This window comes from Neopsephotus bourkii, unplaced genomic scaffold, assembly GCF_033783945.1.
Source record: "Neopsephotus bourkii isolate Nb327-2 ecotype Australia unplaced genomic scaffold, CSIRO-AGI_Nbou_v1 NB_259, whole genome shotgun sequence".
In the NCBI taxonomy this organism is placed as follows: Eukaryota; Metazoa; Chordata; class Aves; order Psittaciformes; family Psittacidae; genus Neopsephotus; species Neopsephotus bourkii.
Window position 1 is genome coordinate 327,777 of NW_026900768.1, and position 18,170 is coordinate 345,946.

Sequence of the window (18,170 nt, forward strand, 5' to 3'; positions counted from 1 at the left end):
TGGACCTACACAGGGGTGAAATTAAATGTTTATAAATCAATGCTCCAAGCTACTCACATAGAATAAAGATGCCTTGTAATCCTGTAAGTACCCTTAAACTTCTTGCATCAAACTTTCTCAGTATTCATATCAATTGCTTAATTTATTTTAGTGACAGGGTGAAATTTTATAGACTAGTAAAGAGTTTTAATGGCTCCATAAACATCAGAATGCAAAGGCATATGAAGTGTTCATTACACATTTTGCAAAATGTGGTCAGTTTGACAGTTCAATTCATAATAAACCTAAGGATTGTGATTATTTTCAGGTCAAAAGGACTTCTGGAGAGGAAGGGACTTGGGAACAGGCTGTGCTTGTTTTCTTGCTGAGGGGGACAGCAGTGACATTCCTTGGAGCCAGGACCACCAGCTGCAGCAGGGAAGCTACTTCTGCACTTACTCTGTAATAAATGCATATTCTCTCCTCTGAGCTCATGTCTTTGCCATCATGATAGGATGCTGCCTGCAGTGTTAATCCACCAATAAAGAGACCTCAGGTCATACACTAATATGTGCCTTTACCTTCTGCCAGTACCCCCAGGACTGGCTATTAATTTTCAAGTCGTTGAATTTTCACTTAATGCACTGCAGCTCTCTGAAGCGTGATGAGTTCCTTTAACCATTAAAGCAGCTATACGCTGTATATTAAAATAACCAGATGAAGATGTGTAAAGCAGGAGAACCCAAACCAAAACATTGCCTTGTGTCGGAATAAACACTGAATGGGGAATTATTTACATTTCTGTGCAGATACATCTTGATTCAGAGAATGACGATGAGTAAGACGACTATAAAATATTTTGCTCCTTGTGCTGAGAATCACACAGCACAGGTTACTCTGGGAGTTCCCCAATCGAGAGCTTCAGGCGGGACATTTCCGAGGCCGGGGCGAGATTCAGGGTCCATCCAACCCTGAAGCTGTGCAAGGACATAGGCACTATTTAGATGCTAGTCCCGGCGGGACGTTACCCCTGGTCCCAGCGGGAGAAGGCTGCAGGCGTCAAACCTCTGAGCCTCTCTGCCGCCGAGGATGCTTTTCGTGCCTCGGGTTTGTTTTTTGTGTAAGGTTTAGGGTGTGGGTGTTTTGTGGTTTTTTTTTGGCTGTTTTCCCCCGTCGGATTCCCGAAAGAGGAAGGAAAACGGAGCAGCAAGGAGGGAAATGAGAAGAGGAAATAAAAAAAGGGGGGGGGGGGGGGAGGAGAAAAGAGGGGGGGCAAATAAATCAATTTGCACGTTGTAGCAAGCCCCGGCACGTTTCACTTCATAGCGCAGCACCGTGCACCGACCGCTTTCTTCCCCCTTCCCCCCCCCGGGGGCGCTCCGCGGCAGCGCAGAGCAGCATGCAGCCTTCGGGCTTGCGCGACTTTCGTTTCTAGGGTGTGCGGAAGTCCCGCGGTTGCACTTGCGCACCGAGCATGCCGCCTGCTTCCAGCACAGCTTTGGGGACCATGGCTGGAGGGGTGGGCCCTTTCTCCTGGGGACAGACTAGGGGCCGGAGGGTGCCCCCTTTCCCGCGGCTGGTGCCACCCTCCTCAGAATCGCAGTCGTGCCGGACGCGTGGCCGCGCAGTCCCCGCGGGTGCCCGCGCACAAGCCGCGGCGCTTCTCCTCCCGCCTGCGGCTCTCCGTTTGGCAGGGTCGAGGGGTTGCTTCTCAGATTGCAAGCCACTCTCTCAGTAGCTTTAAAAATACAAAGATTCAAACATATATATATGTAAATACATATTTAACATTTATATTTTTGTATATAGATGAGATTTATCTCCCTCTTTAGAGAAAATAGCAAATCAATGCCGCCCTTTCTCCCAAGCATGTTTCCCTTCTAGTAAAGGAGGCTCCACCTCTGCTAGGGATTGATTCGCCCAGCAATTTTTAGGATAATTTATGGAGCAACCTGATGAGCCTATTGGGCGAGTTGCTCGGTCCTTGTAGAGTGGCTTCCTACCTGTTTGGGTGCTTGATTTTTTATTTAATTTCCCCCTTCCCCTCCCTCTGCCTGCCGTGTGCCGGTGGGGGGGGGAGAACGGTGGGATTGGCAGGGTCGCTATTCCCCAGCCTCTCCGGAGAAAACTCGGGGACGGGAGAGCGCCTTCCCGCTCATGGATGCGTGGGGGAGCCCTGCTCCCCGCTGGAGCCGCCGCCGCGGGGCCCGGCTGCTGCTGCTGCTGCTGACCGTGCGGCTGGGGAGCGGGTGAGTACAGCGGGGACCCCCGTACCGCACCGCCAGCACGCTCCCCCCGGGTCTCCGCTACCTGTGCATCGCGCCCCGGGCTGGGGGAAGGAGAAGGAGAAGTGAACGAAGACGGGGACGTGCTACGCGGCAGCCAAACTTAAGCCCCAAAAGGTGCCGGTGCTACGACGGCAGCTCTAGCGGGCGGCTGCGGGAGAAGCTGGCACCGGCAGAGTAAAAGTTCGGCCGCATCCCACTTGTTCGCTGTGCGAGTTGGTGAGCCCGGGCTCCGCTTGGCGCAGGGAGGGGAAGGCTGCAGCTTAGCTGTGGAGCGGCCGAGGTGCTGCTGGTTTCTCGGCAGGTCCTTCCCCAAGGGCCGGTGACGGGGGGTGGGGGGAATAGTGCTCACGGTGCCGTTAGTTCTTGACTGTGCCCCGGGGCGTGCTGCACGGCACCGCCTTGAGCCTCCGCAGCCTGGGGAGGGAGACGGTGCCGGGCAGCTGCTCAAGTCCCAGAAGTTGGAAACGGGCATTTTGAGGGAGAGTTGTAAAATTGATCCCGGGGACTCTGGAGAAACAACAGTTTGGTACCGCTGTGTAAATGTGTGGTTAGTACCCATAATAACTTAACGAAGAGCAATTTGATCATTCAACTCCATTAATAATTCAGAGCTAATGTGAACCATTCCACAGGTTATACTTTCATAAAAATCAAAAAGCAGCACTGAAAGAGCATTTGACTGTTGGTCAGTGTGACTTTCCTTTCAATGATAGACTAAATTATCATTCTAAGAGGGTATGCAAATGTGTAGTCAAAAAAAAACCAAAAACAACAAAAAAAAAAAAAAAAAACCCAACAAAAAAACAAACCACCATAAAATGCATTATAACATCTTTTAAAGTCCATCATACTCTAGACCCCTTGCCCATACTGAATGATGATTTATCAGTCTGCGTGTATGTGTTGATCTCAGCTCATCTCTCATCTTCAGAAGGCTGCCTGTGTTAACCTAGTCAGAAACACTACTGATTGTACTTTTCTTAATCTTTCTGTCTTTTAAAACCTTGGTATGTTATGGAAATGTTTTTCAAAAGCATTGATGCAATGATACCAGTGCAGCTGTGCATCTTCAGAATGCTTCTTAATGATCATATTGTACCTCAGGTATGAAAGAAATTATCCAGTGGTTTGAGAAAAAAGAATATGAATGCTAATTTGTCAGTCCAAAGTCTTAGTTACAAAGGAGGACTGGCTGGGAAAAAAATAAAGTAATTTTTGTTTGTTTGTTGAAGTGTGGTTGTGATTACAGGACTGGGTGTAGCTTATTATGTACGCATCTCATTAACAGTAGCATTCATAAATAAGTTGGTAAGAAGTCTTCAGTAAGAACAAGAGGTGTCTTTACTTGCATTATTTTATTGTGTATTCCAGAACAGCTCAGATAAAATGGAATCTTTGGTATAAATATTTGTATATCTGAATCAACTATTTTCAGGCTTGTCTTTCTTTCAGAGGCTACATTAGAAAATGGTGGTTGAGAGATTTTTCTCTTTTGCAAATGTTTTCTTCTTTCTAAGTGACCATAATGTTTTTCAGATACTGATTCTCTGCTATGTAGTGCATTACAACTCAGGGGTGTTCACAGAGATCTCAAAAGCTCTAGTGCCCTTTAGTAGCCTGCCACAAAGTAGGATGGAAATGCTATTTTTCTGATTTTTCAATGCCTTTCTGTATTTTCAGCCCAAGCTTTTCCTTGATGTTCAAACTAAAACACAGAAGTAATGATTTTCTGAAGAACAGACCATATTGCACCAATTCTGTGGTTTTGGTTTTGGTTTTTCTCTGAAAACACCTTGTAGGAGCCAACCCACCTTTTCAACACATACTTTTGCTAGTATGCGTTTATACACAACATACCTTGTGTGGAGTATGAGTAAAGTTACTTAACACATGGAGCTAGAGCCTAAGCAAGCACATTGAAAGCTGAGTCCAGCCAAGAGTTTATCCTTTTAATGTACTGCCCCCAAATGTGTAGTGTGACATTAGACTGAACTTCACCAGAGTTGAACTCTGTCCCATAAACCAGCTGTATTCCCTAGTTGTGCACATGAAGCACAAACAGACCAGAATATTGAATGCACTTGATGTCACTTTGTGAGACAGTATGTTGAAGGACTGTTTGTTTTTTTTTGTGTCCATAGTTGACATCACTTCTGTAGCAGAAACTGGACTGTGAGCCTTTCTACAAGGTATGTGCAGGAAAAGAGTAGTTAGCAAGCAGTCACTTCAGTCCTAAATGTTCAGCAAAGCCATTATTCTTGTTTAATTCCAGTAAACAGATAATTCATAGGGAGAGCATAAGAGCTGACAATATAATTAATTTTATTTCCTTAATTCTAATCATACAGGTGCAGTGTAACTAGAACATTTCTTCTGGTTTATACTGCTTTAAATGGTATGTGCTGGTCAGCATGCCTAGAAGTATATTGTAAGCTTAACTTAATTTTTGGCCATATCTTCCTTTTAGTTTTGTAACCTGATGTTCGAAAAAGCAGTTATAAATGATCCATTGCAGTGTAACTGTCAGCAGGTGCAAATGTCAATATTTTCTTTTCTGTTTCAAAGTATCTCTTAGGTAAATACTTACATTATATGGCCTACATTTTCTTCTCATACGAATTCCTGGATGAGAGTTAAACCTTTCATAACAACATGGGTTTCTTTGTGCTTGATAATAATGATTTACTGTTTCATTTGAACATCTGTGATGTTTATTCATTATTATACTCACTCTTACATGCTTTGTTCACAATGTGACAGTGAATAACTTGTAATTTAGCAGTGCCAGTGTTTTAAAATAGTTTATTTTTTTAAAAGTTTATTAATTTTTTTTTTTGTTACTCTTAAGTTTAATAAGACATAAATCTTGAGAAATACTTATAGTCTTTGCACATAACTTTCTTACAATGGATTAAAAGGAAACCTTCAGGCTGTGGCAGTCCATTAGAAAAAGGGCTCTTACAGCAAATTGAATTATATTTTCAACTACTTTTAACTTTATGCTTGTTAAATATGCCTGATGTTTAATAAGAGGTATCAAGGGTGCTTGCTACCAATTCAAGCCTTTCTGAGCTGGATAGAAAGGTTACAGGTGAGCACTTGTTGACTGGTCAACTTTTGTCTGGATACGTAAATCTGGCCACAGTGTAAGTTACCGGGCGATTGGAGGATCTATGTTTTTACTTCAAAGCTGTAGAGGAATTGTGATAATCTGGTTAGAATACAACACTGAGATTCTTCAGCCAGTAGGCAGGACTACTTAAATGGACGTGGCATATGCACTTTTTGAAGGTGAGCTGCCTTGGTTTGTACTGTCATATATATGCATATATCATCATCATCATCATCATGGCTTGCCTTCGCGAATGAAGATTTGGAAAGGGCTTTACCCACGCTTACTATAAACGAGCTGATGGCTAAAAAGGCCAATGTGAGTTAGGCAAATCCTGCTGCAAAAAACACAGTGAAAGGTCTCCTTGGGTGGTATAGGTGGGGCACGATTTCTATGTTTTCTTTTCTCCTTGAGACTAGTCCTGCGTGAGTTCTCAAAGGAGTCAACGGCATTATGTATGGTGTGTCTCCAATTTTCCCGATTGGAGGCCAAGGTGGACCACTGATGGCAGTCAATATGGTCAAGGCTAAGGTATTGTTCCAGGGAGTCCTTATATCTCTTCTTTGGGGCACCTCTCTTGCGGCAACCTGTGGCAAGTTCACCATAAGACACGATCTTAGGGAGGCAGTGATCTTTCATCCTGGAGGCATGCCCTGCCCAGTACAGCTGCAATTTCAGCAATATGGCCTCGATACTGGTGACCCCTGCCTGCTCGAGGACAGTGTCATTAGACATATAGTCAGTCCAATGGATGTTTAGAATTGTACGGAGGCAGCGCTGATGAAAGCGTTGGAGGAGTCGCAGGTGATGACAGTAGATGACCCATGATTCAGACCTATATAAAAGAGTAGACAGTGCAATGGCTCTATAGACACTAATCTTTGTACTTTTCTTCAGGTGTTTATTGCACCAGGCTGGTGCAATATACATATATATACACACTAAAAAAGCCATGAATGTTGAACTTGCAGAATATCAAAGGTGAGCATCTCCCAAGATGGGCAAAGAGCCATTTTAGCAGTACCATTTTTAAAAGAGTACTAGAACTTTAGTTACCTCTTTAGCCCTTTCTTGCACAAATACTCAATTGAGCTTGTACTTTGGTAAAATAACAATATCATAACTTATTTGGTAAAAAGCAGTAGAGAGAAAGTGGTAATTATAAATGACAGTATAAATGTCAGCACACTGACAGGAACCTTTCAGATGATGGCTGATGACAGTAACACTAATTTTTATTCCTTCACCATTTCTCTGAATGGTAATATTTGTAAGGAGAAATTCAAATGCAATTGAATTAACCCGGAGATGACATGGAAGTCCCAGTTTTGCATTTTTTACACATGTAGAGGCTTTTAAAAACACTGAAAATAGTGTGGTGAGTTCAGTGGCCTACTGGCCTGTGTAGAAACTTGATCTACATAACTAAACTTAAAATGGTAAATAGTGCAATGATACTGAACTATTGGAAGTAACTGGAGAGACTAGAAATGTCATCAGGAATTGACCAGAACAGAACCTTCTTCAAAGAAGAGAAAAATCTGAAGTGTTATGATAAAGACGGAAAGAAATAGTTTCTAAAGCATGCTTTCATTGGTGGATGTTCAAGTCAGTAGGATCTGTTGCGATAATAGGTCTGTTACTAAAATAAACAAAATTGGAGATTTTACCCTGGCTTGTGCATCAGGTTTGTTGCTTCAGTATAACTGTTCTAAGTCCCTGCATAGAAGTATTGTACAGTATTTCTAGTCTGTGGTTTCTCTAGTTTCTAGCCAGTGGATCTCCTGCCTTCTCCTGCTAGCTGAAAAAGCCTGATTTTTTTTTTTTTTTTATTATTATTTTTTTTTCCCTCAGTAGCACCTGCTACAGCTGGCTCAGCCGCTGGATCCCATGTCCATCTCTTTGTGAGGAAATCCAGGTCTTGCTTTGTATCTCTGGTTTTTGCAGGGCAGTCTCAGGGTGCAGACAATGGCTGTCGCTGCTCTTCAGGAGTGGACTGTGGTCTGCAGCCATCTGCTCTTTAACAGAGCGGATGTTATCATCAGAACTCTTCCTTGCCCTTACGTGCCTCTGCCAAGTTTTGCCTTGACATGAACTCAGAGCACCTCAAATTAATCCTGAAAATTCTTACAGAAAATCAGCAGTTTGGTCAGAAACCATCCTGATGCTGCCTTTCTCTTTCCAGATTAGTCTTTCATAATATGTTGTATGTTACTTGCCCAGAGAAACCTCCTCACCTCTTGGAAATGAGAAGTTGCAGTGCAGCTGTATGCCTAGCAGTTGCTGCAGGATAAATATTCTAGTCCAAAATGAAAGTTTTATATAAATGTGTCACAATTGGAGATACTCTACGCAAAGTGGAAATTCCCATTGAATTGTATTTATTCATGCTACAGTTATACTAACTACTACTAGAAGTATTTCCCCGGTATACTGTAGTTTAAGATGCAACTTGATCAGCAGCTTACATTTTCCTTTTAGAAAAGTAAACAGAGTGAGATACTTATGTTTCTTAAGAAAATATTGAATTCTTTGTTTAACCATTTTGTAAACCCTTTCCATTTTCTCTTTGAAGAACAGACCTCAAAAATGGGTAGATTATATAAATATTAGCCTTATTAATGGCAGATATGGCATATAACTTTCCTACTACCACTTCATAATACTGAGATAATCTACTACTACTTCATAATATTGAGATAATCTATCCCAGGATTAGCTGTGGTACTGCTCTGCTGTATCTCAGTTTCTTTTTGCTTTCTGCCTTGATCCTCAAATTCTTTTCCATGTCACTACATTCCAATTTGTCTTAAAGGGGGATAGGGAGGCCAATTAAAGGAATACCCAGTCTCTTTCCTGATTTAGGTAGCTGAGTACAGATCCAACAATCACTCTTGTTTAAGACATTAGTAACATTTTGTATCAATCTCAGATACAGATTTTGATTCCATGATTCAACCCCTATTATTATACAAGTCCAAATTATGATCGATGTAGTCTCATATGTGTGGGTCCCGAAGACTTGACACGCCATACTTTTTCTCTGTTCTGATGTGTTTCTGGTTCTTGAATAATGTATCCAAGAAGGTTGTTCCTTTATCTTCACTGCTGTAAAGGTGGTCAGTATTATCTGGTATGGTCCACTCCATTTCTCTTGTAGAGAATCTCCTGAAAAATTCTTAACATAAACCCAGTCTCTGGATCTAAAAGGGTGAGTTGGATAATTCTTGCCTCTCACTCTTGTCCCCAGTATTCTTTTATTTCTTAACTGTTTTCCCAGATTGACCAGAAACTCTCATAGATAGCTTTCTTCCACTTCCAGAAGACTTTTTCCTTTAAACTGGGACTGATATAGAATCATAGAATAGTTAGGGTTGGAAAGAACCTTAAGATCATCAAGTTCCAACCCCCCTGCCATGAACAGGGACACCTCACACTAAACCATGTCACCCAAGGCCTCGTCCAACCTGATCTTGAACACTGCCAGGGATGGAGCATTCACAACCTCCCTGGGCAACCTATTCCAGTGCCTCATCACCCTAACAGGAAAGAATTTCCTCCTTATATCCAATCTAAACTTCCCCTGTTTAGGTTTTAACCCATTACCCGTTGTCCTATCATTACAGTCCCTAATGAAGAGTCCCTCCCTAGCATCCATCATCTCTGGTGAGATGTGAATTACTAATTCTGTGTTTCTACATTTATATGCAATTACTTTTTTTTTTTTTGGGAAGACAGACATAGTAAATAAGAAAGATCTAGGGTAACATAAAATCCATCCCTTTGGGTTAAATTATTTGAGGTCTTAAATAGATCATTAGTTCTTTCATTTAATGTGGTTTTCTTCTTGTTTAAGGCAGTACACCATGAGGGATTAAGTAGTATTATTCTTATTAATTTAATATTATGGTCCAATTTATCTTTCAGAATAAAGTTTGGCTTGATGGAATTTACATTAGGTAAAAGTTATAGTATTAAGTATTAATTTAAGTGGCTAACTGTCATTGTAAGTCATGACAACTTTTTTTCTTCATTGTTCAATGCCATAGTTACATGGCAGAACAAGAGATATAGTTGTTTTAAAGATAAAGTCGCCTCAGTGTTTTCCCTGGGCAAGAAAGCTACTTGACCTCACCATCAGACAGCCATTGAATATATACTGGACTGTATGGGACCTGCTGCAGATGAGCTGTGGATCTTATCAATTAAGGCCATGCAACTGATGGCCTGGAAGTTCCATCGATCAGGGAACAACTTTGACAGCCATAAATTTTAGTTATCATCTGACAAGAGGTGGAATACTCCTGTTGTGAAAGTTATATGTTATATTTAGTACACAATAAATTACAGTGGAGGAGACAGATTTTGCTTGCAGAGGGAGTGAACAAGCTCTTTATTACGTGGTTTGGGTATTTACATTAGCCCTTACAGACTATGTTCACCTCTTTGCACAGTCACTCACTAATATCATTGACATTTAGATTAGTCCATATGGCTTAATGACAGCTAGACTAGAATTTCAGCAGAACCCAATCACAGAACCATAGAATCATAGAATGGTTAGGGTTGGAAAGGACCTTAAGATCATCTAGTTCCAACCCTCCTGCCAGGAGCAGGGATACCTCCCACTAAACCATGTCACCCAAGGCCCTGTCCAACCTGGCCTTGAATGCTGCCAGGGATGGAGCATTCACAACCTCCTTGGGCAACCCATTCCACTGCCTCACCACCCTTACAGTAAAGAACTTCCTCCTTATATTCAATCTAAACTTCCCCTGTTTAAGTTTTAACCTGTTACCCCTTGTCCTGTCACTACAGTCCCTAGTGAAGAGTCCACCCCCAGCATCCCTATAGGCCCTCTTCAGATACTGGAAGGCTGCTATGAGGCCTCCACACAGCCTTCTCTTCTCCAGGCTGAGCTGCCCCAACTTTCTCAGCCTATCTTCATATGGGAGGTGCTCCAGTCCCCTGATCATTCTCATGGCCCTCCTCTGGACTTGTTCCAACAGATCCATGTTAAGGACACCAGAACTGTACACAATACTCCAGGTGAGGTCTCATGAGAGCAGAATAAAGGGGCAGGATCACTTCCTTCGACCTTCTGGTCATGGTCCTTTTGATGCAGCCCAGGATACGGTCGACTTTCTGGGCTGCAAGCGCACACTGAAGCTGGCTCATGTTCATTTTCTCATCGATCAGCACCCCCAAGTCCTTCTCCTCAGGGCTGCTCTGAATCACTTCTCTGCCCAACCTGTAGCTGTGCCTGGGATTGCTCCGACCCAGGTGTAGGACCTTGCACTTGGCATAGTTAAACTTCATGAGGTTGGCATCATCCCACCTCACAAGCGTGTTAAGGTCCCTCTGGATGGCATTCCTTCCCTCCAGTGTATCAACCGAACCACACAGCTTGGTTTCATCGGCAAACTTGCTGAGGGCGCACTCAACCCCACTGTCCATGTCAGTGACGAAGATGTTGAACAAGACCAGTCCCAACACTGATCTCTGAGGGACACCACTCGTTGCTGGTCTCCAGATGGACATTGAGCCATTGACAGCAGTGATACTTCTCTTTTTGTCATTTCCTTGTTATTTTAGTTGTGTGTTTTTTTTCTATGATTTAAGCCAGATTCACCTGCATGTCACAATTATGGTGCATAGTTCAGTGCAAGTTCTGGTTTTGTTGCTACTTCTGTCTATACATACTTCTTTACCTCCTGCTTATATGTGTACCAGAAGCTGGAAGTATTTCAAATAAGTTTGTTTTTATGAAGGGCTGTAGTATATTACTATTTACCTGAAGATTTTGCAGGAAGTATGCAATGAATTGGTTAGAACAAATGTTCACATGAATATGTTGAAATAGCAGCAGTATAAATAACAAAAATGTCTTATTAAGGAGAGCTAATTTTATCTATTTCTTGAGATGCTGGTGACATTTTAAGGTAGAAACCTAACTTGAAAGTTGACTCTGCAATTTGAGGAATATTTTACTGACTGTGGGATGGCATTTAATTAAGGTAGCTGCTTTTTATTGAGGTTATGGTTCTCAGCATACATTTATGTTAGATTTGTTTTAAGTCTAGTTCCACTATGGAAAGTGTTTTTTGGATCAAGGCACTTAACCCATCAACAGTGTATCAGCCCATTCTGAACTCGATGACAATTAACCTTTCATCAGTCAAGTGCAGATAGAGATCTGCAGTCTCTGGAGAGGGGTGCTGACATGTGGCACATGGATTTATGTGTGCCTGTCTTTGTGTAATGATCCTAGTCTGAAACTCCCAGGACATCTGATACTACTGTGGTGGTTAGCACATGTTTCAGATATCCAGAGAGGTTATTCCTTTTCATCATCATGCTCTTCCTTAGGAGTTTAGGGATATTTGTGTGCTTTATTTAGTACCATTTATTCCTTTTCAGTTATATCTACTTAGGCTCTATAAATTGCTAGCATTATTTTTTTTATTTTCTTCTCTGAGTCTTCATTCATTTCCTGCTGTGTGCTCTGGATGAACAGTGAAATATGGCTGTTTACATTTTAATTACTTGTTTGCATGGTCTGGCCAAAACCCACGAAGAAAGTAAAACTCGCCAACTGGGAAGATAAGATTTACCAGTTTACATTGCTAGGTTTTGTTCAGATTCTATCTGAAATAAATCTCCTAAGAATTTTAGAAGTTTTATACTTCAGTTTCAGTCAAGGCGGTACAGATTATGCTAAGGACTATAATATCCTGATAAATTTGGGGTGTGTTTTTTTTGTTGCATGCAATAGCTGGAAGTTTTACCTTGGAAGATATTTTGTAGAGGAAGATACATTTATCTAAAAATGTTACGACAAAATGCTCTTGATCTCTTAAGATTAAAACATAGTTAGCATAAGGTCCCATACTAATTTTTCAGCTAGAATTAGAAATGTTTCTACTAGAAAAAGGGAAGGACATACTGAAGACTTTCAAGTCTTTCAAGTACTTTCCTAGGCAAGATGTGTTTTAAGATATTGTAGTAATGATTTTCTTGGAACAGGGAAAGGTGTACTTACACTGTGAATGTGGGTGTTATGATCAATATAGTCCCCACTTCTTGTAAGCCAAAACAAATAACATGCCACACTTTCTGCAAGTTTGCAATCAGAATGTGGAATAATTGATGTTAAGAAAGAGGAGTGAAAAGTGTGTCTTATTTCCTCACTTGTTTGCTGTGGAGCAGGAGCTGCTCAGAGCAGCAGGAATAATAATATTAGTGTAGCTTTTCCTGGAGACAATGTACTTTTTCCCCCATATTGAAAGATTGTTTTTACCAAGTTCATATGTTTGCAGGCAGGGTTGCTCTTCTGAGGGCGTTATGGGGATGGGTTGACAGGGATGTTATAAAATTCATCAGTGATGAATGCTATGTCCTGCAGCTGGGTGGGAAGGTCCCCTCAGCAGCATGGGCTGGGGACAAGCTGACTGAGGACCAGCTCTGCCAAAAGGGACCTGGAGCTCCTGGAGGGCAGCATGGCACCTGAGCAGCAGTCTCCTGGTCTGTGTGACCAGGTGCATGCTCACAAGGTTGAGGGAAGTTATCGCCTCCCTCTGCTCAGCACTTGTGAAACTGCATGGAGGTACTGCATTCAGTCTTGGGTTTAAACTGGAGGTAGCTCAGCAGAGGGTTACCAAACTGATCAGGCTGGAGCACTTGCCCTGTGAGGAGAAGGCTGTTCAGCCTGGAGAATAAACGGCTTTTTGGGGGACCCAACAGTAGCCCCCATCACTTGTGATGAGGTAATCAAGAAGACAGAGGTGGGCTCTTTGAGATAGTGCATGGTAAGAGGATGAGGAATAATGGTGACGAATTGCAACAGGGAAAATTCCAACTGGGTATAAAGAAAAAAAAAAAAAAATCACTGTGAAGATAATTAAACAGTGGAATAAGTTGTCCAGTGAGGTTGTGGGATCCCTGTCCTTGGAATTTTCAAACACCAGATGGGAGAAAGCTCTAAGCATCCTGGTCTGGATCCTGTATTGCTCTCCTGTGAGTAGTGCAAGGTTCTTGTTCTCTATTGTATAGCATAAGAGAGGGATGCAGAAATAGGTAGTTATCTCCATTGGATTTACAAAATTGGAAGAATATTTTTGTGATCGTATATGGACGTAAAGAGCTGTTTTTACAAAGATAGTCAAAATAAGATCACTGTACTAATCAAGGTGAATATGTCTGAGAATCCAGCAGCTCTGAACTGACACAGAATATTACCTGTATTTAGATAGAGAGATAAGAGGAAAATTTTTAATTGATTTCTGGGCTGCAACTTGATAGGAGTAGGGGCAGCAGTTATGTGGTCAGAGCATATCAATATTTGGATGAACTTTCAAGAAGAGAAAATTAACTCTGTATTGTATGAGAAGATTGATGGATAAAGAATATCTGATGCTTTGAGTACAGATGATAATTATTTGAGATCTTTAAAAAACATTTGAATTAATAACAAATTTGACCAATATCTTTCAAATTGTATGTGGCATTATCTGAAAGTTGACTTGGAGAGAAGCAGTTTGTGTGGCTCTCAGAACAAAATTATTGTACTGGAATACCTGCTGTTCTTAACATTAAAAATTCACATTTCTATAAATGTTCTTTGCAGGTTTTGCCTTTGTCAAATATTCAAATGTTATATATGATTATATTGTTCAGCAGTTTCTCTTTGGATTAGTTTTTATTATATTATTATCACAGAGATGTTGAAGATCATTTTATAAGAAGTGTGATAATGCTTTTAAGTGAAAGTCTTGCTGGGACTAAAATTAATTGTACTGAAGTTATTGTGTGTGGGAGAAAATGTTTCATATCTTTCACAGTGGTAATGACTCGAAAGATCTTGAACACCTGATGCTTGTGGTATGTATTAAGATATCACAAGTTTGATAGTCTAAACACTCAGCTATGCAGGCAACACTGTTAAAAGGAATGAACAGCCAGGGTACCAGCTTTAATTCTGCTAGTCCTATAATTGTTTTTCTTTTAACAAAGTTTTACTTATTAAATACTAAGTGAACTTCTTTATGTAACTTGCCCTAAAACTCTGATGTTTCTTTCTATATAAGAATTTCTAATTTTTCCATACTTTTCCCTGTTAATTTTACTGCTGACTTAAGGCCCAGGTTCATCCTTTCAGTAAAAACTCAGGGAGGAGAAAAGAAAGAGGAAACAGTGCAGAAAATTATAAATAGCCAGACAAATAGTGAGTTTAGAGAAAGTGAAGAACACAAGACAAAATGTGTCAAGAAGAATCAACTTAACAGTATGTGGTAGGTATGATGGAAGAAAGATGTAGGGAATACAACAAACATACTTAAGTGGGAGAGATACATTTTGACACACAAAAGAATATGCCAAAGTCTGGCAAGGCAGAAGAAGAAGGAAATAGATTGGTAAAATCACCTAAGGTGGAGGGTGGGGGGGAGAGAAAAAAGATTTTTGTCAACAGTGTCTAAACTGGTTTAGGAAGGATGAAGATGAAGGAATACAATGTGAGTGACTATATCACACAGTATTCAGAAGAGCAAGTAATGCTTTCTGTAGGCGTATTTTCAGTAGCTGCATTTTTTTGCTTGCAGTTGCACTTATTTTGCCATGATTTTCTGAGATGAATAAAGCATATCAGTGAATAAGCTGATGATGAAATGCAAAAGAGAGTTCATTTCTGCAGAAATGTAATAGAACTGATGAGTATGAAGTCAACCATCATGTCTGGAAGATAATCTTGAGAGCTACTGACAGCTAGCAGTGGAAGTAAGCTTTCAAGAGAATCTTTTGACGAAAAATGTAATTGTGTCCTTTTCTAGCAGTCATGACTAATGTAGTCCTGCTGCTGTTGCTGCTACTGAAAAGAAGTAATATTTGACTATGTGCAGGAGTCCTAATCCTTTTTCAGCTGCTGAAGGATGCTACAGTCTGATGGCCTTGTTTTATCCCAGGAATGTCTAAAGAAATATTTAAATGTTTTAAATTGCTGACATAAGAGTAATTACTTATTCCTGACATGCTGAAGCTGCATTTTGCTCTCTCTGTAAGGAATTTTTTTTTGTTCCAGGCACTGCCTAACTTACCATCTTTCTAGAGTTCAGATTTTCATCTATGCCTCTCCTTATGCCTTGTGATTCAAATGGCCAAGTACTTGCCTAAGTACTTGCTTTTTTAGCTTCTGAATTGGAATCATCACCAGCCTCCGTAAAAAGGTCTGACTCTAGAGTTAGGATGTCAGTGACCTTGTTTTGGTTTTCAGCAATGCTTTAAGGCCTTTTATTCATGAGTGGGATTTGTCTAGATCAGATGACCTCCGAACTCTTATTGATGAGGCCAGGAAATATACTTTTTTCATCACATGAAAACATATCATGTTTGGTGTTCTGGAGTAAGCTAGTCCCTGGTTAGATGTCTGATTGGTTGGAAACCTTCCGTGGAAACCTGTGTGCCTTAACTGACTTCTAAGGAAGCATTAGTTAAATGCAGTAGTATTTTGACAAACCTCTGAAACTGAATTGTTGCTAACAGGGTGATCTCCTGTTTATAATTTGGGAAACATTAACATTTTGTCTGAAAGTTGAGAGAAATTAAGTACTGGAAAATAAAGTTTAATTATATTACACTTAGGCAAATAACATAAATACAGCATGCTAAGATGCACAGCCAGTGAATAATAGCTGTCTTAAGGCATGTTTTGTGATTTAGGTAAGTGTCTCTCTGCCTACACCTGTATCAGTAGAACTCTCAAAGAAACTGCTTTTGGCTGCCATTGGAGAAGATGCTCAGCTAAATGAACTAACACAACATGTATTATTTTCATTTTCTTGTGTAAGGTAAAAAGAAAAATGCAGGGGAAATTCAGGTTGAATATAAGGAAGAAATTCTTTACTGTGAGGGTGGTGAGGCACTGGAACAGGTTGCCCAAAGAAGTTGAGTGCTCCATCCCTGGCAGTGTTCAAGGCCAGGCTGGACAGAGCCTTGGGCAATACGATCTAGAGTGAGACATCTCTGCTCATGGCAGGGGCGGTGGAACTAGTTGATCTTAAGGTCCTTTCCTTTCCTAACTATTCTATGATTCTGTGTTCCTTTCAGCTCTTTCAGTATAGAAATTATCTGAAGCACTGACTTTCCTTCTTATTTATTTATTAAATGATCATTAGAGTATTCCTTGTATGGAAGGAAGACTGTCTCCAAACAGCCAAGGCCACTGTGCAGGGTCAGTTATACCTCATGGCCGCTGGGGGCTTGACTGAGTTGCTTGAGCACAGGCATAAAGTGTCAGTGGAGATAACTAAGGTTCACTGCCCAGTTTATACTGCTTCTCTGTAAGTCTATGTTTCCCATAAATCGACTCCACTTGGAGGACTGGGTACCCTTGGGTACGTTGGGTGGGAATAAGAGCCCGGGAATGGTCAACTAAGTTGATTATTAGCTGTGTTTAAATACTCCCACCTGTGCTATGCTCTGTACTTCTCTGTGTAATACTTTGATATGCATCGTGCAAATAGCAGTTGGAGCTCTCACTGTATACTTTTGGGTTTCTTTTAATGCCTTACATAACCTGATTTATGTTAATTGCAACTTACAGCTCATTTGATTGTTTTTTCTCATAGTTAAACAAAGACCTGTGATATTAAAGTCTGAAGATGATCATGGTGTTGAAAAGACTTATTTAGTCAGTAGTCACTTGTGCTCAGGGATTTGTTAGTCATGGTAATGTCTCCAATTAGTTGAAGGACAGAGAGCATAGTTAGGGCACGTTTTGCCCAATTATTGTTAGCTGTATGCATGGAGTTTAACTGTTGAGTTTATGAGGCTATAGCTGAAATGTTACAATAGCAAGCATGTAAAGAAGTAAGGTCTCTTTCCTGTCTATAAAATCATTAAAATCAGGATTATACCTGTAGTAATAGATTTAAGCTAGCATCGTGCCGTGGAACAAAAATATTTTCATGGTTTGTGTCGCATTTTTGTTCTAAATCATCATGTCTCAAGACATTCTTAAAAAGACCCACTGAGTGAACTTTGTTGGAAAAAAACCCAACGTATTTTACAGTAAATGGAGACAATGTATCGTGACATAACCTTTACATAAACTTAGAAAGGAAAAGAATTCCTTTTCAATTAAGTTTGTCTTTCTTGCTGGGTTGTGAGAGAGAGAGGGGAAAGTGCTGTTGTTAAAGTGAGAGTGGTTAATTGTCATTAATCTTTGTGGGTTTGTAGATTTATTTTAACTGCAAAGTAGAAACCTGCTCAGCCCAAGTAAATGTGTCGCTGAGTATTTGAGCAATACACCTGAATTTGTCATTATCTGGTTTGGAATGAAGTTTGCTTTCTTCTGCCTTCTACCCTATTCGAAGTTCTGGAGATAAAACTGTCCTTTGCAATGTGAGACACACAGAAACTTGGGTGAAAGGCCAACAGTTTTGAACCATCTTGTTTTCCAGCATGAAAATTTTTCTTAAGGAACATGGTCTAGAGACCTTTATTAGCTCTTGATAGTACCATCTCAGCTGATATTGCTGACAATGTAAATCTGCAGGGATTTCTACCTTAGAAACAGTGTAGTTCAAACCTATTTACTGTGACAAAGATTAGTAGTTCAGATTCCATGAAATTAGTATGTCCACAGTGTCTCTTCCCTCGTCTGTGTGAGTCTGGGTGCTCTTTTGGGAGATCTTTATGCAACTCCCCCTCAAAACATCTGGATTGAGAATTCAAGCTAGCAGGTGTTGTGTGCTCAATTTCACTGAAGGGAGTAAAGAGGACTTTCTGTAAATTAT

At 40.8% G+C, this 18,170-nt stretch overlaps 1 protein-coding gene across 2 annotated transcripts in view; it reads left to right on the forward strand.

Annotated features, from left to right (window-relative positions):
- Window positions 1-1,018: 1,018 nt before the first annotated feature.
- GABRG1 (gamma-aminobutyric acid type A receptor subunit gamma1) overlaps window positions 1,019-18,170 on the forward strand; it is a 59,241-nt gene continuing 42,089 nt past the window's right edge. The window contains exon 1 of one of the 2 annotated variants that reach the window (XM_061346153.1): window positions 1,019-1,111. Coding sequence is in view for 1 of the 2 variants with exons in the window: in XM_061346152.1 (XP_061202136.1) it covers window positions 2,137-2,228 (92 nt within the window). In the remaining variant the exon portion in view is untranslated. Of the gene's footprint in view, window positions 1,112-1,809; window positions 2,229-18,170 lie in introns of those variants that run through there. The other variant, XM_061346152.1, reaches the window with a different exon arrangement.